This window comes from Neodiprion pinetum, chromosome 5 (genome assembly GCF_021155775.2).
Source record: "Neodiprion pinetum isolate iyNeoPine1 chromosome 5, iyNeoPine1.2, whole genome shotgun sequence".
In the NCBI taxonomy this organism is placed as follows: Eukaryota; Metazoa; Arthropoda; class Insecta; order Hymenoptera; family Diprionidae; genus Neodiprion; species Neodiprion pinetum.
In genome coordinates this window covers 17,968,033-17,992,722 of record NC_060236.1, presented here as the reverse complement: position 1 = coordinate 17,992,722, position 24,690 = coordinate 17,968,033, and the positions used below count along the sequence as shown (strand labels likewise).

The following is a 24,690-nucleotide window of genomic DNA, read 5'->3' as shown; positions in this document are numbered from 1 at the left end:
TAACATAACACGTATTGCGATGATGTATTTTTTTTCACCGCGACAACGAGAGACACCAAAATAAACGACAAATTTTCAAACACGATTTTTGTTTATTCATCACATTATACGCGAAGAAAACAAAAGGATAAAACGGCCGGATCGTGAGCCAGCAATAGATTAAATTATCAAATAGTCTATCCGGGATTAGGGTACTAATCAAAAACGAAACGGTGAAATCCATCTTCGTTTCTCGTGTGTGCTTAAATGTGAGTGTTCGCTGTCACGGCTATAAACGATATTATCGCCTCTACCGGTTTCGATTATATCGACCATAGTACCTACATGTATGGTATGTGTACACATATATGGCTACACGGTTTCACCCTTCCCTTTATGCACACAAGCGAACGACATTCCGTTATCGAACACTTCGCTATGAATAAGATTTCCTTTTTTTTTCTATCATATATCCGCATGTCTTTAAAATTTCTGTAATTGGAATGTCAGGATTAAAACAAGCGATTATTAATTGTATCAATTTCTTATTTTAATATACTTGCATTTCTTGGATTTTCAATTTTTCATTTGTTATGCCATTGCCAAGGTGTTCACCTTTATCTCTAATTTATTCTTGTAATTTCATGTCTACTGAAAACTACATTTCTTCAAGCAAGTGTCTTATTTGGAATTATTGAATATATCTAATTCTGATTTATGACAATTAGTTGCTGTCACATTTTGATGGTAGGAAATCAAATGAGATCTCAATTGAAGAGTGAATGGAGAAGAGTCGTTAAAATACATTTTTATCGTTGGAATTCGTTTGTTGTTGTTGCTATTTCTCGCATCCGAATCAAATAAAATACATTTTTTTTCCAAACATTTCTCTGACGGTTTCACCGCGTAATTACACATGTTTAATTCGTAAGAAAAAAGTTGAACTGTTAGTGGAACAATCGTGGCATAATTTTTGGAAGACTGAAAACACCTCCTGCAACTGTATATCGCATAACAAAGAGGCAAACTTGTTCTTTTCGGGCCGAGCCTAAGCTTGCAATATGAGTTGTACGAAGACGAATATTGCAAATATGCGAGGTGATAAAAACGTCGGCTCCATGTTTCACACGATTCTTTGTACCTACGTCAAGAGCATATTACGCGTTTTTCACGAAGCACAAAATTGAGGTTAGGATCGCGTAATGTCAGATTTGTCGCGACAGCGCATGCGCGCCGTATAGAAAAGACTACTTTTAACTCCTAGGACTGGAAAGTGGCCTTTTCGGTACTCCGCGCATGCGCATTCCCGGAGTTACTCGACCGTAATAGAAACGGGTACTTTGTGCACGGAAAACACGCATGGAAGAACTGAATCGTGTAGTCGAAAACAGGTGACCCTCGATACTTGCGCGACCCTAGAAATTGACGGGAGGGGAATCGTTCGATGCCGGATGCTCGAGGTTAGTTGTTTGAGGTTTAAGGCTCATTGTTGTGGCGCCAGAAATTTAATAAACTTGTCCCTCGGTGGCGATGAACGTCTGCAACGGAGAAGAGAGAGAGTGGGCCGTCCGGGAGACCGGGAGTGAGTCACTCTCAATCAAGAAGCAACTTATTAGTGATTGTCTCTTTACCAATTGTCATGTGGGTGATGGAATTATTGCGTAGGAAACGGGGATATGATACGGCCGCTTCGCCCCTGTAAACACAGGCACACTGGGTGATTCGAAAGAGCGAATAAATCCATAAAAGAACCGGAGGTTTTTTTTTCTTTTTTCTTTTTTTTTTTCTTTCTCTGTTTCTCTTTCGTTAGCCAATTCGAGGACCTCAGAATCGAGACGTTTCAGAAGCAGAATAATTTCTGAACTATCTGACAAGTCTGCGGACTTCGTGGATGGGAGTGAAAAAAAAATGTCAAAGTGTTAGAAAATAGATGTATCGCTGTATCAAATTTTCAAAGAAAAGCAATTTTTTTTTCTTACGACAATTTTTAAATGTAGCAAGTTACTTTATGCTATTATTTTGACTTTCTCGTATTTCAACTGGTTAAATTTCCAAATTCTATGAAATAGATTTACGCCTCTTTAAAAATACTGTATTGTCACCTTTCTACTTTCTGATCGTTCTACATCCCTGCATTTTCACTTGGACTTATTAATGGGGTAAATGACACCGTGTCGGAAATGGGTTTGAATTTTGTGTTACCTCAGGCGGTTGAAATTTGTAGGAATTAGTTTAGAATTTTACACCCGGTATACCAATGCACGCTGCAAGTATATTCATTCAGGCTCGATAAGCTCATACGGTGCGTTAAACGGTGTGTATTTTACGTTTCTAAACGCAGTGTAAGCGCGGGAAGTGAGCTGCGGATGGACCCCTGCGGGTTCAGAGACAACATTGAGGAGGTTCGCTGACCGAAAATCGATGCTTCTTATTCATTTTATTACGAGACAGTCGCACGTTGAGTATTCGTCAGATCGTTGCGTTTGGAAGCTCTAAGAATCTTTCTAAAAACAAAAACATGAAAAATACCGAAATTAAAAATAAAATCTGACATATCCGTGTTTTGTTTCGAATCACTCATATATTGCCGAAACTCTAGTAGATTTGTTCGATTTTATCTACGACCGATTATTTTGTACACATGCACAGAAACAAATTTTTCTTCAATATATTTCTACGGTGATTATTATTATTATTATTATTGTTGTTGTTATTGTCATTGTCATTGTCATTGTCATTGTCCTTGTCGTTGTCGTTGTCGTTGTCGTTGTCGTTGTTGTTGTTATTGTTTTATTATTATTATTATTATTATGTTGGCATCGTTGAATATTTAATATTACAATGTTGCATTTATAACGAATGGATTGAAAACGGTACAATACAATGAATGTCTTTCTCATATTACAATTTTTTATTGTCAAAAATAAAAAAATAAAAAAAAAACTAGTTGTTACGATTAATCCATTTCGCACTGTGCGCAAGTTTTTTCCAACTGAAATTTGACCGCATTTCTCCAGATTTCCTCAACAATTGGATGTTCTGGATCATGCAACAAATAATTTATTTCACGAATTATACGAATCGAATCAGTATTTTTTATTTTTTATTTTTTTTTCTTCAAAACCAAATACCGCCGAACGACTCTCATTGCCGGACATTTTCTACATAGCGTCGAACCCGTCAAAGCCTGCAAGATTGGAATGAAAAATAATTGTCGTGAGTGTGTGCGGATCCATTGGCCCCGCGAATAAGATCGTTAAAAAGCTCGGTGGAAAATTGATTTTCTGTTCTCCGAAGCGGACGATGTAGTCGACAAAATGTTTTTCATTATTGGTGTAAATCGCGAAGGGCGCGCCCTTCCGGGTTGCGAGAAAGGGCGGCCTGCAACTTGACACATGGCGATTCGAAGGCGGCCGAGTGAAATCGACGCAAATATTTTCGCGACCTCTGGGAGCTGACATATGGCTCTGCAGCCCTCAGGTCTCGCAGCCCTTGCTCCTTTCCGTCGGGCGAAAATTAGAGCGTGACTGTCGGCAAAGCGGCAGGTCACTCACTGTTCGTCTCTCCGCCACTGAAGATGAGGTGGGGGATTTCGTCAGAGTTCATACATGGCACATGTGCATGGGACATTCCGTGCCAAATCGCTCAGCCTGCAGTCCTCACCGTCACGATTTATTTTTTGTTCATGTTTCTCATACGACAGTCCTGACTTCAAAAAGTATGCACCGCAATGAGAAAAACTTCATTTGTCACAGTAACTAGAAAAAATCAGTAAAATAGGTGTCGTTAAAAAAACTGTTTGATTGTCGTTGGAATTACGAAAAACGAGGTAAGCTTAACCATTTTGCGCTGTTGTCGATCTCGTTTTGGTAATTGCAACGAAAAATCATTTTGTGAGGTTTACTGTACTTTTTTTTATCTAAACAAGGCTTTAACGTCAATTTATCGTTGCGCAAGCATTAAATTTTCGCAACGGTTACAAGAAAATATAGTAACAGTGAGCATGGTGAGAAAGAATAGTAACGGATACTAGACTTTCCGGTAACAGGTATAAAACTAATTTTTATTTTTTACCTGGAACTATATTTTTCGATCGTGGTAAAAAATGAAAAATGTTAAGGACTGAGCGGTAACCGGAGCTAAAAATTTCTCTCAGTGTAGAGAAATAAAAAGAAATTTCGGTTTTATGTGCGGTTTTTTTTTTTTTTTTTCTTCCAATCATCTCAACCATTTCAAAAACCCTACAACGATTCAAATATTTGAGACAATTCACACAAATTTTATCAAGCGAAACGACGCGGGTTTTACGATCAAAAACGAATGTGGGATTCTGTTTTTATATAATATTTGTTTTTTTGTTTAAATTGCTACCGGAAAGTTTTTACTTCAAAAACTGCACGAGGGCATTTTGAAAATGGCAAGAAATTGTTTCTGTCATATTTTTTTTTTTAAACTTATTCAAGCTGTCTAAAAACGACGGTAGTGATTCAATTTACAAGATTTAAGTTACACTCACTTTATCATGGGAACATCGATGATTTTTAAGGTAAAAAACGAAAATCAAATTCTATTGTTTGCCTATTCTTTCTTTCTTCGATGATTCAACTTTTATCATCTCCACAATGGTGGGCTCAGTAATCATAAGTCAGGAATTTTTTTTTTTGTTTTTTTTTTTGCGATCATTTTTCTCAGGATTTCGCAAAATTGAATAATAATATACCACAAAAAAGAAATCGGTTTATTATAATTTATTATGTCAAAATTATTATTGAGATGTAAAATTCAAAACCCGCTGAAAATAATAGCAAATATTCATGGCACAACGTTTATGTAAATTTTCTCAAAAACGACGTCATGATCGTTTCTGAAATGATCTGAGTAATCTGTACGAAAAAAAGATGGATACAATTTTTCAGAAAATTTACACTATTTTTGCAACGAAAAATGGGTAATCTCGAGCTGGCCAAGAACGGAAGTGAAATTGTAGTTTCTTTCATCTTTTTTTTCTTTTTTCTTGTTTACCCGATGGATCCAAATTTCACATCACCAGAATTTCGACTCGATAACGGGGATTTTTGAAAATTTAATAATCTTGCACCACAAAACAAGAAGAGAAACAAATCTGTTATATGCAATTACGACGTAAATTATTGAGACGAAAAATTGAAAACCCTCGTGAGAAGAAAAAAGACAAGAGAAAAACAGAGTCTCAGTCCCGTTCGGTACTTAGAATCACCGTTTCACCTCATAAAATTTGAGTAAATTTATTCCAAAACGAAATCGGTCAAGTTTTGGGGTACCTTAATACCTCATAATGTGTTAAAAAATGGTTGTAAAAATATTCTCTCCTTACGTATTTGTGCAGTTTTTGGAACGAGAACTGGCATGTGAAAAAAGAAAGGAAAATCCAAACGGTTAGGGTCGCAGGCTGAGTGATTTGGCAGGGAATGCCCCATGTATACCCACCTTCTAACTGCCTAGGGGAAGCAGCAGTGTGTAATCCGTCGTAACGCGCCGACATATGCACCCCGCGGACTCCCTGAGGACTGATATTTAGGGCTGATATTCATTAGCAGCTTCGCCGAGGGTGGTCAACGGTCAATCGACCGTTCAACGAGCCGCTCGCGTTTCTTACCCTTCGTTCAATGCAATCTAATCCAGGGTTACCCTTTCGAAATATCTACCCAGCTTCAAACCTCACTGCAGTAAAAGACGTGTTAATTATTACATTTTTTTTTCCAGGATTGCAACACTTATCTCCAGATTATTTTCAAAAATTTGCCCAGTCAATATCTGGTATATTGATTCGTAATTTAGATAACAATTTACTCTCGCACGATTCGATCCATACTGTCATGTCAAAGTTCACTAATTAGCTTGATGAAAAATCATCATTTCTATTCTGATAACGATTTCTCAAAAGCAATATTGCATGCTTTCGGTATATTAAAAACTGTTCCAGTGTCTTTATTTGTTATTTTGTACTCGTTAGCCCGCATAATGTTGTCAAATTTATGACAAAACCATTCTTACGAAGGTATAACGCCGTAATAAACAGAAGAAAGCTTGAGTCAAATACAAAACACGGTTAGAACTTGACTTTGTGTTACATATTTGGAGATAGGGATTTTACGACTAGCAAGTATATTTGAATACCTTAAGAAATTTCAAACTCAAGCTGAGACAATTTATCCACTCTTGAACGGATTGGCAGAGACTAATTAAGGAATTGTTACGGTCTGAAGAAATTTCATTTCTAAGCGGAAGTTTCACCGTAGAAGAATATTAGAAACATAGTTGAATTGGATACTTGACATAACCCAGTATTGTGAAGCAACTACCGATGTGGGATCGATTTTAAGCTTAATTACCTGCTGTAAAGCTGTTTTTGAGCAGTTATTATATGTATAATTAGCTGTTGACGCTTCATTCTCACTCAGTATTGAGTCGGGAGAAAAACGCTGTGGAGGTAGAAAAGCTTATTTGACAATCGCGTGCTTCGTCGTTCAAGGCTTCAGAGAATAAGGATTACACTTTGCAATATTTATAACATACTTGAAATCTTGCTACCGTAAGCTTAAGTTGTTGAGACGTAACACGAACCGAGATTGAAGAGACTCCCGGAGACATCAGGACAGCAGTAAAGTCAACCACCGCAGCAATAAACTCAAAGTTGGAAGCGTTATGAAGAAGAATCTGTTCCAGTACCGCAGCATTGTCATGATTTTAAAGTAATTTATCATCAAGAAGCAACACTTCGAGTTCAAGTCTAGTCAAGAGCCGAATTGATCATTGGTCTGAGAACCGAGGATGAACGGACTGCTTGCCATCGGTATACCAGTACAATTATCCACCACAAAATATAAATTCAAAGTTCGAAGCGTTGTGAAGAAGAGTCAATACCATTACTACAGCATTTTCATGATTTTAAAGTAATTTATCATCAAGAAGCAACACTTCGAGTTCAAGTGTAGTCAAGAGCCGAATTGATCATTGGTCTGAGAACCGAGGATGAACGGACTGCTTAAGACATCGGTATACTAGTACAATTATCCACCACAAAATATATGTAAATTCAAAGTTGGAAGCGTTGTGAAGAAGAGTCTGTCTAACTATTTTAGTATTGTTATGATTTCAAAACGGTGTATCCATAAGAAAAGACGCCCCGACATGCGACACCGTGAAAACTCAAGAGCTGAATTGATCTTCCGATCTGGGCACTTGATTAGGTGAGTAACGTGCGGTTGGCCAACGGAAAGGATGTCGCGCAAAGGGAATGTCGATGAAGGGTAGCTGGGCTGGATTATATAAAAATTAATCGTTTTGCCCAGTTTCCTAATTTCTGCTTAACAAGCGGTCGTAAAATTAGTTTGTATGCATCAGGGTCTGTTAGCTCATGGCTCTGGGTGGCAGCCGCTCAGATGCGGGCTGAGCTAACTGATCCGCCACGCACTCCACGCACTCAACGCACGCCACTATACAAGCTACCATCAAGGCTCGCACAGCGTTAACCCATCTAACGTAATAATCGTTTAATTCCGGACCTCGGACGCCCCTGTGCTTGGCGCCAAGTCAATCTAGCGCATCCCGTCAACCGGATATGCCCTGCCACCGACTGCTTTGTCCCATTGTGACTGCAGACCGTGGTGACGCAATCGAGGAGCTCCGGCTGAACCTTTTCCTCAAAACGTTATTCATCGGTTTGGTATCTAACGAGGATGCATTTTTACTCTTTACGGTACCGGCGAAGAAGGTTGGAAAGAGGAAGTTCCATGAAGATGCTAAGAAGGGGACGCACTTGACTTTGAAAGGACTCCTTGACATATTCTTTCTGAGGAGAACACAGAGCGCAATTTATATCTGACTTATAGTGCCAGTAACATATGAAGTCAACTGACCTACGACACGTTATTTTACATAGAAAAACGTGTTCAACGTCAATAGCCGACACCGCATGCCATGTGTAAGTTCGCGAAAGTCTTCTAGATCCTCGATTTATAGCCGATAATATGAAATTTTATTGTCAATTGACTTGTCCTCATCAAATCGTAGTCGGGAAGAACTTTGATTATAACAGTATTTGTGCATCCTGTAGCAGGCACCATAACAACTCGTACTATTTGATATTTATTTTTCGATTCAAGTTTGTGTTGATTTTAAGTTTTAAAAAGTATTTGCAAGCTGATGGTCAGTATAGCCAAAGCCAACTTCATTATTTTTACTCTTTACAGTATCTGCGAAGGTAGTTCGAAAGAAGAAGTAAAAAGACGTCGGTAACAGGCCGACGTACTTAACTCCAAAATCAGTCTCTTATATTTTCTTTCCAAGTAATAGAGTGCAATAATTGTCATAAAAAAAGACATTTTCGAAGTCAATAGTTGACATCTCATGCTAATCGTCTAAGTTTATGAATGTCTTTTAGATTGACGATTCGCAGTCGATAGTATACAAAGTGATTATCCATTGACAAAATGGTCTTTCGTCTGCGCTAGTTTAACGCGCATGCGCTAAAATTCGAGAACAATTATTTGTCAGGGCGGACAACCGTCATAAATTCAGATGACAGATCGTCACGATGGATGTAACCTCAAAAATGATAACAACAGTTGCAGTTTTTGAGGTTAGGTTCATGAAGGTTGGTCGCCCTGGCAAACAATTGCTTTCGGATTGTAGCGCATGCGCATTAAACCATATCAGATGATGAACCATTCTATCGATACATAATCAATCTGTCAAAGTTGAGATGTGAATCGACTTTTCCTCATCAAATAGTTATAGTCAAAATGAACTTTTAGACTTTGATGGTAACAAGAATTTGTTCGTTTTGTAATACGCACTATAGCAACAGACAACTACTATCCAACGTTTATTTATTGGTCTAGTTTTATCTTGATCTTGACATTGTCAAAGACTTTTGTGTACATATGGTCAACATATCCAAGGCCAAATGGAATCAATAATTTATATACGAGGTCTAAAACCTCTGTAACGTCTCGGTAATAATTCCTGAATTCTATAAATTTTCTGAACCACATGTAAAAATGCAACCGTCTTGTATGAATAATTGAAAAGAAAAGAACTATTCCAAGTCATTCGCAAAATCTTGGCCGTGAATGAACCTTTCCAGTGAGCGAGTACACGCGTGAAATATACGGAAGGTTTGTGTGTTGTTAATTTGTCCCGTTATCGCTGAGAAATGGGTGAAAAACGGACAGGCGAATTGGTTAAGCGAAATCTTGATAAGCCCGCAATTCCGTTCCTCTTTAAACGGAGCGGGTAGCAGATTCCTCGAATTGTAACAATTCCAGGCCGCAGTGTATCATCGGCGGCATGATGACGAGCCCACGCGGGGGCGCCTGCGGCGTAGGTTGCACGGAGCAAAGCGCAGATCAAAGTAGTTTTACCAACCGACTGCGCGCCGCGGTCTCATCTGAATTGATAATTTCCCCGTCAGCATATCAAAGACTCTTGTGCTGAACCCATTTCCCTCCCTTCGTTCCTCTTGCTTCCACCGTAGGTACCTACCATATCAACTTTGCACACCGAAGTCTTCAGATTCCAAGGCTGCTTTTGACTCACGTTGATACAACTGCTCACCCACACATTTCGAACTCGTGAGAAACGTCACGCTGGTTCCTAGGACAGTATCGAACTCTCGAGATGACGGTACATATTTAACTTTGCCTTTGACTTGCGAGCTTGCGAGTCTGCGGTCGGTTGAGAGAAAAAAAAAAAAAACCTGCGTTATTCAACCGTGAAATTTATAGCCACTATGGATACCCAGATTCGGTGGGTGAATGGACCGCTGAAAAACAATTGGGCATCGCACGTATGTTTACTGTTTTTCAAATGTGCCAGTTCTTTAAAGTAAACTTCTTAACGCGGTCCAAAAGAACTGGTTTCGTTTTCGGAATTTATATCTCGACAGCCGATTTCTCAACTCAAGTGAAGTTTGCTTTACTCAAAAGTACGTAGATCCAATTTCAACTGCATATTTTTTTTATCAGAATAAATTAACATCAAGCATTGTGAATAACAAAAACGTAAACCATTTCGTCCAGTGACATATTTTGAAAACTGCTTAACTGGTTTACTTTAAACTTAGAAACCCTACTTTTGGATAGTTCATCCTCTTTGCCGCCATTGTAATCGTTGTTTATTTTTATTTCTGGAACAAAATGACGATCTTTTCAAGTTGAAACTCAATTTATCGTTAAAAATTTACGCCGCCTCATTTAATCGTCAGAAAAATGTGATGAATAAATAAATGGAAAATCAACTATACAAGAATATTGTCTCCAAGTTTGAAGTAAGTAGGTTGAGCGGTTTTGGAGTTATCGTAGGCACCGCAAGATATGTCCGCGAGCGAAATGGTTGACGTTATTATCAATAACAATGTTTCCTATTAATTGATTCTGATAAAAAAAAAAAATATTTCATCGATTCGTACACTTTTAAATAAAATAAACTCCAAAAGAATTGAGCAATTGCTTGTAGAAATATAAATAGCCAAAATTCATCCACTTTTTTAAACGTCAACTCGTATATTTACGTTTGTTTTAGTTTTTGAATAGTAAAGTAGAACGGTTCTTATAATACTTTGAGCATTTGACTTGTGTAACAATAAAGCATTGGTTTCAATTCCGCTTTGAGTCACGATTTGACGAGTTGGCATTCTACTTTTTAATTAAACCTAATTATTTAACGGTTTCTCCAGCTCAAAGTGTTGTAAATTAGGGTATTAAGTACCCGGAGTAAGCCTGGGGGATTTCGACAATCACACACCTGATTGATATATCTCTCTCACAGATTATCTCTATCGGAGATCATATTTCCATTCAGGATCATAACTACGGTAAATCCGTTACGCGCAAAATAAAAATGGACGGAGAGGAAGAGAAAAGAGCATTAATATCAAAAATTAACCTGACGTAACAAATCTGTCTTCAATTACGGAAACACCTTGGATCGATCTATCATCACTTCGATTGATTCACTACCGTCTACAACTGCGGTGGATCAATCTGCTAGGAGTCGCGTTCTTTGGTGATAACAATTCGTTTTACTACATTATGTGCCATTGCCTCTATCAGTCGGCACTGAAAAAGTTGCATTTTATACCAGAACAAGTCAACGTCGAGAAAAGAAAATAACGAATACCGTTTCAGCACTTTCAACAGTGTTAAATGTCCGAAAAGTGGGCCTTTGATTGAAACAGATATGGAGAAAGTCTTCGAAACCTTGAACAATCACACTTGTGATCAGTGTAGACACCGTTATAAAATATCGTTTTAACAATCAAATTTATCATATTAGACCAACCCAAGAGAATCGACTATTTTTTTTTCAAAGTCATGCGTTTAATAGTTGTAGGAAGAGTGAATAAGACGCCTGTGAAAATTTGATCCCTTAATGTTGACATTTAGTGCTCCCTGAACGCTATTTTTCATTTTCCATTCGATTAATACGCGAAAACAGTTTTAGTTTCATTCTGAATTTTGTAGCTCAGCGTATATATATATATATATATATATATATAAAATTATACAGGCTTTGTTCAATTAAATTACAGGTATTTATACTTACAATATTTATCAACACGCGTTGTTAATTAATCGGAAGATTGTTGTTTTCGCAGGATATAATTTTGAACTCATACCACAGCACAGCAGCAGCTGAGAAAATGAGAGAAACGTAACTACGTGTGGTTCAAAAAGTCCAAGAATTCGGAGGCTCAGATTAAAATTCTATAACTCGGTGATACTGGCAATAACCGAAGTGCTTTCAAGTAATGAAAATTCACGAAAGCACAGGATCACTGTGCATACCCGAATACTCGAGAAATCCGGTGCCAATCAGTGCGGTCTTTTACTCGGCTGGATATTGCGACATATCGCTTGTGCGCGATAATGCCGAGCATAACCCTTTAAACGGGACAATGCCACCTGAGACGCTAAAAGCTCACACGACATAGAGCGCTTCTCTCTACCCACTCACACTCTCACACATACGTACACGAAGCGTAAAGAGGAAGGGCAAGATTTAGAGCTGATGGACCCTTAAGAGTCCATGCCGACGTACGTACACTATGAAGCAACTAACGATGACCTGATACTTGTTGTACCAGCAACTAAGGATTGACATTTTCGATTCAGAGTACCCGTATAAGTATCGCGTTCAGAAACGTACAATACAAATGATCCGTTCATTCTTGTCATATATTGAACTCTTTCTCGCCAATTCTTGAATGTAAAAGATCGCCGATGATATCGTTAGTTTCACCGTTCAGACAAAAGTTTGCCAAAATTGAGCTGCTTTGAGTATATTCCACTCCTGAATTTTGAACTTTCTAGATGATCAACAAAATTCAGTAATGCTTGCCAACTGTGTAATTGCTTGGCAATTGTATGTAAGCCTTGTGTGATAGGCTTGTGAGATTGAATAAAAACGAAACAGTCTTTAATTTATGTGATGTGTAATTCAGAAATGGTAAGAATTTGTAAGTATGAAGCACATGGTATAAAGGGTTTTTTACAGTTCATCAATCGGATCATGATAAATTTGAAGTACAGTTCGTCTATTCGGAAAACATTGAACTTGATTCTTGATGCACTCATGGTCAGGTAAGTAGAAAATCCAATTTTTCAAGATGTCAATTCTTACAATGACTCGCGATGAAGTTTTGGCCAGAAGTTGCCCGATACTTGGTAGACTTTCTAGTTTAAAAATTAGCGTTCATGCACGTAGATAAAAGCACCTCTGTGCCATTTTCAACTATATAACTTGAGATCAAACGTATAATGAATATGGTCTACTGGCACTTATCTTCGAGCCGAAGATGACAGTCATCAACGAAGAAAAATGGAGAAGAAGAAGAAGAATGAACATGACCGTGAACAATTGGTAATAAGGTGAACAAAACTGACACGTCTACTCTGTGCCATAACTTTCTATGATTCGGGGTATGACTGACCCGAATGAAGGAACTGCGTTAGGACGAACTTGACGTCCTTCGGAATGGAATACGGATGACGGGTGACATCAGCGTGCAGTGATTTTGATACGACAGAATTGAAAGTGCGCGTGTTCAGGTTCAGCGTTAAATCCGTGATGGGCATAACGAGTATGATGAATTGTATTAATGAAGGATCAATGGGCTGCTGCCGCTGGCCACTTGCAGGGCCATCGAGGTCAAGTTGACCCGGTTAAGACGACTTCCTCCTCGAGTTGACCCACGGCCACGCTCAATCTCGACTCGGCGTGACTCACCGCGTGATCAGTGCCTTGGGTTCTTAGGCCTTCCGACGTACCGTCGACGAGCAGCCTCGTCCGACAAAGAAGAGTCTCCGCGACCGAGTGGCTTGGCTCGCCCATGTTTGTGGAACAATCAAGCCCAATCATTAACCCCCTGAACGCCACCGCGTGGCTCGACTACTGTGCACACACGAAACGCGCTCCGTGGCACCAGCCCTGTGTGACCTGGGCAACCACACTGGGTCGACTCGTGGACAGGAAGTCGAGCTAATCAGGGGTAGTGAGTGGCAAACAGGGGCGCAGTTGGCTCCGGTGGTCGAGCGAAAGGCGAACTTTCGACCTTTGCGTTTCAATTTTTACTCTGTTTGGAAAGATGCTTCGCGGTTTGTTTGTCGAATTCGGTAAAGCGCGAAGTATCGCGGAGGTAAATTTATGGCTTTGGTTACCGTTGCACGGTCCTTGACGTTTGTTTTTGTAAGCGATAGACATTGTACAGTGCTGGGTAAAAAATTTAAATCAGTATTGTAACTCTGCCTAACCAGACGATCTGGTACAAGGGTATCTGGTACTTCAGTTAAGAAAGTCATAAGTTCACCGGATATGGGAATTGAATTGTATGAATTGGGGGAACTCAAATGGCTTGAATTTTCTTTGACGTCACGAGATATCAATTGAGATCACTGATGTTATTGCGAAGTCACTTGCAATCGCGTAATTTGACTGAGGAACGGTTTTCATTCGATTCGATGTCAAGGGTTTTTCTTTACACTTCATTTTCTATCTTTTGTCGTTGATTTCTAGTTTACCAAATGATTTCCACTGTCTTCTAATGATTTTCCAGCGCTATGGGCGATTTCCAATAACTTCCAGTAATTTGTTGTAATTTCATGTCGTTCCGACAATCGCTAAAAATTGCCCATAACGGTTATAAGTAATAATTACTAGACAGAGGTAACCTTTGTCAAATCGGTATAAAATAACAATAAACACATGATATGGTAAAAAACGATGGTAATCACTCGAAATCAATGTTCATGAATTGAAATATCGCATTTGATTTCCAAGTGAATAGCCTCTGGGTTTTGTGTAAAGAAACAAAAACCGGATTGGTTACAGTCTTCGGAGGCCTTGCTAAAGCATATTACGTAATGTTATAATAGTCGAGCCCAACTGCACGATTCGTTCGTCGCACGTATGTAATACACTACGCATTCGACTCCGTAGCCTTATATTTTGACTGCACGCTTTAATAGCCGCCCGGACCGTTAACGGCTTTGAACGTGTGAACGCGAAAACCCGAGCTCGGCTAATTAGCACGGAATTGGCAAAATGAACTGAATTGCGTGCATCCCGTTGTTCGCAGATGTTTTCCTGTGCCGTAAACGGGCGAACAAAAATGTCACAAACTTGCGCCGGAGCTTTTCCTCAACGGTTGATTCATCGTGTGGTAATTGAAAATGTGTGGCTCGAAAAATAAATGAACAATCTTTTAAACTGTTTTAGTAATTATCAACCAAAACCAGTGATAAATAAAATCACAAACACACGGTGCTGGTATAGTTTATGCGGAAGCAGAATTTTGGAAATTATACCTGTGTGGTTTTCATCCAATTGTTTCAATATTCGTCACTCATGTGGACAATTCTATTTCAAATCGGACAGGAATTGACTTCGTATTTTTCGAATCGATTTAAAGTTTTTTTTTTTTTTTGCCACAGGATATACGTAAAAAGTTACGCGTTTGTTCCTTCGTCTAAGATATTTCGTTTCCGACAATCACAAAATATGCAATTTTGGGAAAAGTCAACGTACTGTCTGATTTGACAGTTAATATCTTCGGTTCCGAAATCGCATTTCGAGGCAAAGAGAAATGATGATCGTAGAAAAAAGAAATACAAATCACTGAAATAGTAAAGATTTCGAATTATTATGAACAATTGAAACGTTTCAGCACTTCTTCATCAACTATGCATTTTAGAAAAATGAACACAGAATATTTACTGAAATCTTCACTGAAATCTGTCGGATATGCATATTTTTTTAGGATGAAATTTCAATGGATTACGTATCCAAAATATGCGTCTTTCCTTTTCACGTATTGCTTGCATGAAAAAAGTTTTTATCGATTCAAAAAATACGAGGTTAAAAAGCTTCGAAATGTAATTGATGCGATGAGGCATTGCGTGTATAATTTATAACACATATCATTCCGGATTTCAGATGAACATATGACTATTACCATACAAAAAGAGTAAATTGACGCATTTGATATATTATGACAATCATGCTAATTTTTTTCCTCGGCATATTTGATCACTCGAAGCTTTCGGAGCTAAAATAAATGCGACTAAATAATTGTTTAAACCAAATTCCTGCGCTCTGTAACTTTACAGCGTCACTGCCACACTGTATTTTGATTTCACATTAGAGTGCAGGAATGAGTCACCAATAACACTTGACCCGTCAATAAGGAACAGTAGTGTCCTCACGTTTCATCTGGAGAATGTTTAAACGGGCTCACCGTGAACATTTGAATTAATATACGTTTTGCTTATGGGATACAAAAAAATTTTAACTGATCTTACTTGCCGAGCCGTCCGATGAAAAATATCCCAGGAGATATAACGAATTAAATCAAGTAGTTGAACTGTGTTTTTATTCATGGTTGTAATGATGTTTCAATTAATTACCGGCACGGTCGATATTCCATCAGACCTAAAATCTTGTGTTTCTTTTTTCTATCCCACTTTGCAATTCTTACTTGACGATCCCCAAAATTTATGTTAATTGCATTTAATTTTTCATCGCGTCAATGTCATCGCGGACTTGGCGATAGGTTTAAATTTGATCGTGAATAGTTTATGCAAACCAATGAGATATTTTGTCTTCGACAATTATACAGACTCGATTAGTTAGAACTTCTTGCACGTAAATCGAGTCAGGAATTGCAGAAAATTTCGTTCCCTCCGGGGAAACTCAAATCATCCGTCACAAGACTTCATGTACAAGAGTAACAATTACGTTTACCAATTTAACAGAGGAGTCTTGTTCACTGAAATATACTGAAAAAATTTCAAGGTATTGATTGTGGGATTAAAATCTTGATGCGTCAGATAATCAGTGACAAAAATTTCACAGTCTTTTGTTTTTCATGATAAATGCGCATGATTAGATTTTGGCTTCGATTGGTATATTACTCTTTCAATTTATATAACAAAATTCCAAATCATAAAATAAGAATGATATTTTGAGAATGAATGAATGGATTTGAATGAAAATTAGTACCGTATCATTTTTTGAATCGCTGACTACGAATCTGAAGTCAGATTGCAAAATTTAAATTTGGCGTATTCGATAGACTGAAAAAAAAAAATAAGAACATTTCAATTTTTATAAAAATTGGTACTTGAGGGTTTGGTGTTGGGTGACAGATCACGAATCCGAGGTCAGATTTGCGAAATTCGAAAGGGCAAGTCCAATATGGTGGGAAGAAATACAAAAATATTCGGATCTTGTCAGAAATTAGTATGCGGAGGTTTTTTGAGTTACCGATAACGAATTCAAGGTCAGAGTTCCAAAATTCGTAATGAGGGATCTATTATAATAGTTTAAATTAAAAAAATGTTCATATTTTAATATAATATGGTGCCTAAGGGCTTTTAAGTTGTTAATCACAAATCTGAATTAGCGTTTCGAAATTATAATTGAATACTAATATTTTATTTTTTCTCGGAAATTCGAATCTGCACTGTAAAAATTGGAAGCTCGAAGGTTGGCTCACAGCCAGTCTAAAGCCTCCTGTTCTCGGTTAAATCTTTCAGCAGAACCTTGCTACGTATTTTGGGAATGCAAATATCAGGTACAGTCAAATATGAATTTTCGAAACTATACAAGACAAATGCAATAAACAAATGAGCAGTACTTTTTTAGCAAAATCGTGTTCACCGGATAATAATCTTGCGATCTTTTGTTACAAGAATTCCCAGCTGCTTGGATCATCTTCTGACGATGGGTCAAGATTACAGTCAGAAAATATCTATACATGAATACATAAATATTTTCGAGGTACGATTGATCGATAAATATTAGAAATGACTTTCGCAAATGTTGACATTTTGCCATGTTAATATTCTTGTGTCACAATTATAACATCTTTTAAGTCGATCTGACATCTTCTGAATCATTAAAAATCGCAAATTCAAGTAGAATACGGATGAATGTAAAGTACAAACTGATTGTGTGCAAAGTACTCGGGAATAATTTTTTTCATATTCGCAGAAACCTTGTCTGAAAGTCTCCAATATCGCGTAATACAGGAGAATTCAGATCAAGGGGATCAAAAATGCAAAATAATTGTGGCATTGCTGCAAACAAAGGAAAAATTGAAGGAAGAAACGATTCAAAAATCGGAAGCGCGAAATCCAGGAACTTGTTTATAACAATGAAATCAAACGCACTAGAATCGGAGACTCGTTACACGAAATTTTATCAATTGTTAAAAATTCGTATAATCTGAAAAATGTTTGGAAAATTTGAGACAATGGATCAGCTATTTGTTCAAACGTAAAATAGACGAACACTTTTACTGGGAATAGAGAAGTATAAATGATGACGATTCTCCTGAGAGAGCAGTTGATTACTGTGCAGTGCATTTTTTTAACAATAGAAGAATTCACAAATGCCAATTAGGCTGTCAAAATTATGAAAGTTTCCAGTTTTATTTTGATATCAACTATAAAGTTAAACCTCGAACCTTGATTCGACCATTTCAGACCAAGAAACAAATTTCCAGAACTCGGGTTGTTTCTCTGCGGTTATCCGAATGCTATAACAAGCCGCAATCAGAACAGCGAACAATGATTATAGCGCGTGATACAAAGCCTAATTAACCGGCCAATAATAATTTTATTACAACGAGAAACCGCAACATACGCAGAAATTTATTGCCAATCTAATCTAATCGACGGCGGAAAATTTAATCTAATAAAGAAATGAACATTGCTGGAAAGTTCCGTAATCGTGAACGTTAATCGCAAGGACTAGAGGTCAGTGATTGATGGGAATTCTGATACTTGAATGCACGCAATGACGTATCAAAATTGTAGCTAAATCCAAATTTCGACACCTGATTACTTTATGAAGATATTTGTGGTGGTTGGCTATCATCGGTGAAGTTTTTTTTACAAATTTCAGTTTTCTATATTTTGTTTTTTTATTTACAAAAAACGGTGCATAAAAAATCTTTCCAGCAATTTTTATTATCACGAACATACTAGGTTGTATAAAATATACTATACTCAGAGTTTGATTTGGGAAATCCTCACAAGAGAAGACATAAAAAAAATACTTTCCCTTCGTACGTGAATAAACTGACCGATGGAAAGTACTGTAATAAATAAAAATTGGATGTGATCTCTTATTTTTATAATTACAAGTGTAATAAGTGCAATACGGATAAAATAAAAGTTATGAAATCATTTGAAAGCTGTTTGTTTTTTTCATTCACCTAGTGTCCGTACGCACTTTATTTATATTATATGAGTGCGTGTGTGTATATATATATTTACATCACGTGACCTCCATTTTCCGTATTGTGATTTGGAAAGATTGCAACGCGTTTATACCGAAATGTACAAACTTTAATTTCGCTCTTTGCAAAGCTCTGTACTAATTTTTGTTATTCGAGTCCATTACAGATTTTAATATGAAAATTTACATACGCTGTAATTCTTTTAACGTAAGATTCTAATAATTTTATAAATTATTCTAAAAAGATAAATCAACTCTGGAGTTTCATAGACACTATACATGCGAATTTTTGTAACAGTACCTCGATTATCCCTAAATTCATACATTTTATGTCAATTTTGCATGCGCAATAAAACAAATATTCGTACTTAAAGTCTCTCCGTGTATTTAAAAGAGTCGAAGTGAGTATAATTATTATAATTAGAGGCCAAAAAGTGGCCGTATCGAATCCCCTACTTATCCAAAGATTGCGGTTCTTGATTTCCCGAATTTCTTAGTTATCGGTCGAGTTTCCGGTTGTAAATTCTTTATAAACCTTGCTCGCCACCGAGTTCCTACAGTTCGGTGTTACCTTGCAATCCAATAGACTCGTCCATACTTGTTTGTTTAAATTTGCTGGAAGTCATTCTGGGTGATTGTTCGACAAAAGCAAAGATAAAAATATAAAATGAAATAATAATTGAACATTGCGAATTTGACTACATTAAAGAAATATTTCTGCTGAATTACAGTGAAGCGGACCCGAAAATCTAGGTGAGTTTAAAATGATGCTTCGAGTCGTAGCCCGAATCGCTGTTTACTGAGATTCATGTATGAAAAATAGGCCGCAAAATCTAACGATGTGTAATTTCTTGCACTTCACGTTCGTAAATTATAAATATTTCGTTCTTTCTTTACAGAAGCATCAAGTTACTTGAATCGACTTTTCGGTCAATTTCTAAGTCTGGAAAAATGAACACTGATCGCAAATCAACTGAAAAAATTCCGAAGGTACGTTCCCTCATTTAATTAGCTTATTCTTCAGCGGCGTCTTTTTTTTCATGCCATTTTTCTCTGTCTTTAAAAAACTGGAATTGATTCCGAAATAGAATGAAGCCGGTCAAGATTTTTATAAACTCAGAAAAGAATGGTTGGCAAAGAAAACAGACGAAAATGATACGACAAATTTGTTTGTCGACTTATCATTCCCGGCGCAGGATTCTTCCTTATTTCCGAACGGGATACCAAATGACAAAAAGAAATTCCCTGAGAAGATCGTATGGAAACGTCCGTGGGTAAGTTGCACTTTTTAATGCGTGTAAAGAACTACACAAAATTTATTCCCTGCCACGTATGTGAATTTGAATACGTTTTTCTCCTAGCAAATAGTAAAAAACCCGCAATTCTTTGTCGACGGAATTTCACGATTCGACGCTCAGCAACGTGCGTTCGATAATTGTTGGGTAATCGCTAGTTTGCCAATTTTAACAACAAACCCCAAATTATTCTATCAAGTTGTACCGGAGGATCAAAGCTTCCAGGATAACTATGCCGGAATATTTCACTTCAGGTACTCAACGCATAAAGAATTTATTAGCGATGAAATACCGGGTAATAATTCAATCTGGCTGTTCGAATCGCCTGATTGTGATTTTTTTTTTCTTTTTGTATAAACAGATTTTGGCATTACGGAAAATGGGTGGAGATTGTGATTGACGATTTTTTGCCGACTGATTCGCGAGGCTTGTTATGTTCACGCTCACCAGAAACTAACGAATTCTGGATTTCCCTGGTTGTCAAAGCTTACGCGAAACTCTATGGATCCTGGGAGGCCTTGGAAGATGGTCGAGCTTCCGAAGCCTTGGAAGATTTTACCGGAGGACTAGCGTTGTTCTACCCTTTGGATGAAACCAGCCAGCTTTCTTTCGACACTTTGCTGAAAGCTCATGAGAATCATGCCCTCATGGTGTGCGGCTCAAAGGTGAGTAATCGTAAACCTGACCGATGTTGTTTTTCTTCACCTTACTCGTCTTTCACACCATTGTCAAAGTAAATTGAGTAATTCAAGTTTCCCTGTAAGCTTTTGCTTCCGAACGATTGGTCCGTGCATCGCAAGAAAAATCCAATTGTTATGACCCCTTTAATTTCTTGACCACTGAACATCATCGGCACATACAGAGCATAGTACTACCTCGTTATAAGAGAACATGAGAGCGGTCAGAGGAATAAGATTCCAAGAAATTAGTCGCCGAAGCGTTCCTTCGTTACTGCCTGGAATATATGTGTGAGTGTGTCGATGATCATCACCACTCCTCGTTGTAAGAGAATGACACTTGTGTAAACTAATTCGGTGTCTCAGCACGTAAGATTCAACGCAATCGCTCGTTCGTTTATGAGGAGAAGTCCGCGACAAGGTTGGGAGATCTCAGGAACGAAGAGGAAATTCTCTTATAACGAAGCAGTACCGTACCTGAGTGTGATAATTCTTGCAGTGCTTCGAACGGAAGAAAAAGTCATGCGGAGGCTTCTACAAGAGCATTTGGCCGCAACACGGTTACAGTATCACCGGAGTCGTGAATTACAAGGGACAACAGTTACTGCGGATGAGAAACCCGTGGGGTGATCACCGGGAATGGAGTGGACCATTTGGGGACAAGTAGGCATATTTCAGAAAAATTTCCCACACCCAATTGTGACAATACGTGGTAGTGAAGCACTTATGATTGAAGATTTTCTTTCATGATTCCGATTCTTAAGACATTAACACAAAGGTTTGAATCTTAAAGGATATTACCTGAACCATTGAAATTCCTCTTAACGGTTGTTCTGTACGGCTAATCCACAGCTGATGAGTAAATCGTTGGATAAATCAATTTTTCGACAGGGACGCAGTTTGGACTGTTGATGCTGATATGAGAAAGGCACTTGATTTTAAGCCTGACGCTGACGGTGAATTTTTCATACCTTACGCAATGGTTCCTCAATATTTCGCCAGAATCGAGATTTGCCACTTGCCCTTTCTTGGCGAAGGTAACGAGAATCGTAAGTCAAAGGTGTTTGAAGGAAAATGGATACGTCGCACACAGACACTCGAAAGCACTAATTATTTGGGTACGGTATCTCGAAGCATTCGTACGATTGTAAATTTTGTTTTCCAACCCACTTGAATCGTCTAAGACATAATTCATCGTTATTGAATCTTGTGGTTTGCTTCACCATATTCAGACGCAGCATCAAAGATATTGAGCCAAAACACGCAGTATCGTATTACCTTAAAAAATCCGGACACGGAGGACGGTAAATGCGCAGTCATAGTTGCACTGATGCAGAAGAATCGAAGAATAAAACGAGCTACTGATCTCACAGTTGGACTGGAAATTTATCACGTATGTTTGCAATTTCAATTACTATGAAGAAACCCGAAAAAATAGAATCTAAACAATCTGACAAGTGAAAACTAAGCACTGTGAAATATTTTCGAACAGCTGAGGTATCCGAATAAATTACCGGAGCCATTGACTGCCAATTTCTTCAAGAAAAACCAGCCGATTTCAGGATCCGGAGCAGGAGCACCACTCCGTGAAGTCTACAATTTGTTTAAATTGAAACCCGGAACTTATTGCATTATTCCCTGTATTTACAACCTCGAAGGTGAAGAATACGAACTCAGTACCAATGAAGAAGAAGAATTCTTACTCAGGGTTTTCTTCGGGAACATACCCAATGTAAACGAAGCGTTGATGACCAGTAATTTAGCACCGCGAAGAAAGTATGAGTGAATCTTATTCATTTCCGTTATACCAACTCCAACGTCTGGGATTTCCTACTTTGCAAGGGCTATGATTCAGGTTACTGAAATCGATCGTAAGCACAGGACGCATACGGAAAATAATAAGTTTAACCTTCTAAAATGAGACTATTCATTCGTTAAAATAAACTTTATCAGATTGAATAATTTTCACGCTGAAAGTTCATTTTGCAATCCTTTCATCTTCTACGACTCGCTGATTTACTCGGTTGATGTGATGATCGAACAACGAGCAAAGCAAAGTAAATGAGAATTCTGCACCCTACATCAACTCGCCATCGCAATTCGCAACACTTTGTCTGTATCTTTAAAACCGTTCAAGTTTAACAGTTTACTGATATAAAATCGCAGTGGTAAAAATGGGGAAAGTGCCATCAACCTCGCTTCGAAAAACGTTTTTAGCAGCGGAGCTATTAACGACAGCAAAAATTGAAATGACAAAATTTTTAGAGAACTCAATTTCTACAAATTGCTTTCAAGATTAACCTCTTTTCGGCCGAATTTTGCACGTATCCGTTCCAAATATGGAACGATGGCCGGGAAGAGGTTAAGTTCATACCGTGTACTTTGTTCGACTGGTAGGAATTTTTGAAAAAAGTTATAACCTCCTTATGTCAGGGTAGATATGCCGTTTGTGACCATTGCGCCATTTTTGGATAATCTTGTAAAGAGTTCCATTGTTTCTGGTACTAAAAATCTACTCACTAAGCGATTGGACGACAAGACTATATTCTACAGTAAATATCAGTGCAGCTGTCGACTACTCAATTGTTAAGAAATCAATTTTACAACGCTGAGAGCCAGCCAAACACCATTGTGCCACTTGTGACTAGAAATTTTTGAAATGGTACGACTGATGGTACTGTATACGGTACCTACTAAGGTGGGCAAAAATGACACTCCCGCCCTGTTAAAGCGGACCTTTTCTAGTTCCATCTCGAATTCAAGGGACATCGTTCTTTTCTTCTTTTCTACCGTATACAACAAGTTCCTCACATGTAAGGGAGAGAAAGAAATGCCTCTTCGAAACGAAACACCCTAATGTACCCTCTCGTCGCTGCGACCGGCGGCTCGACGATCTCGGAGAGGCTGTTACCTCCACGAATGTACCGCCACGTGGAAGGCCAGGACTGCTGGTACCTCCGAATGAGCTTCTCGTGGGATCGAAAGACGCACGCCATCAAAGACGCACGGCGATGGCGTGCGTGCCGGCAGTTCGTCGGGCATCCGCTGACGGGAGGCCCGTCGAGGGCCACTAGAGCCGGCTAGTAACCCGGGGCTCGAGAAGCCGTCCGTCCGTATTTCCGAGCTCACGCTCGTCTCCGGGGAATCCCGGGCGGCGCGCCCATCCACCCCTTGGGAGCCGCACACCCACCTTCGTAATTGTTTAAAATCTGACCACGACGCGCGGTCACTAATTAACTGATAGCGTTATTCGGAACGCGGACTGTCTGATTTACGCGCCACTATCGTCCAGGGACCTCCTCTCCTCCTCTCCTCCTTTTCCTCTTTGTTGTCCTCTTCCTCCATCAACGAATTAGGTTCACGGTCAAACGATACGGTGTAAGTCGTAAGAGAACGAAGTATAGAATGAATGTTCAGCGGTTTTTGTCAGGTCAACTGTATACCAGTTTTGGACGTCGTTTGATGTCCGGTTATTGCCATATTCTTACTTCGTTTAGACAACCGTGGCGGGTTATGATCACAAATGGTATAGGTACAGAGGTGCTTTGAGCTACCATCTATACGTGAACACTCATTGTTAAAAACAAAGCTTAAGATTTCCGATGGCATTTGATAGATCGTGATAGGATAGGATTTAAAAACATATGATACAAAATGATAATTCCATCGAGTTCCAGAATTCCGAAATATAATATTCTATCAGAATGTGCTAACAAACTTTTCCGGCAGGAATTATACCCCAATTGTAGTCATGAATTGAGTAGTTGAAGAGTTTGAAAGTCAAATTAAGAATTACAGAATTTCATAACAAAGGTCACAAGTGCTATACAGTGGCCATAATTATACAAGGATAGACTTGAATCGAGACACTTTCTATTTTCGAAATAGCTGAAATTAAAGTCCCCAGAAACAAGAGCGGACAAAATACTGTCCATTCGTTGGTTTTGTTAGTTCTT

At 38.3% G+C, this 24,690-nt stretch overlaps 1 protein-coding gene across 1 annotated transcript; it reads left to right on the top strand.

Annotated features, from left to right (window-relative positions):
* The first annotated feature begins 19,339 nt into the window (after window positions 1–19,339).
* LOC124219468 (calpain-B-like) lies at window positions 19,340–22,702 on the top strand. The gene is made up of 9 exons (XM_046627055.2): window positions 19,340–19,515; window positions 19,662–19,752; window positions 19,851–20,036; window positions 20,124–20,311; window positions 20,419–20,722; window positions 21,234–21,397; window positions 21,626–21,852; window positions 21,967–22,127; window positions 22,227–22,702. The coding sequence occupies exons 2-9, from the start codon at window positions 19,714–19,716 to the stop codon at window positions 22,518–22,520; spliced, it is 1,563 nt and encodes a 520-aa protein (XP_046483011.1). The 5' UTR covers window positions 19,340–19,515; window positions 19,662–19,713; the 3' UTR covers window positions 22,521–22,702.
* Window positions 22,703–24,690: the final 1,988 nt, after the last annotated feature.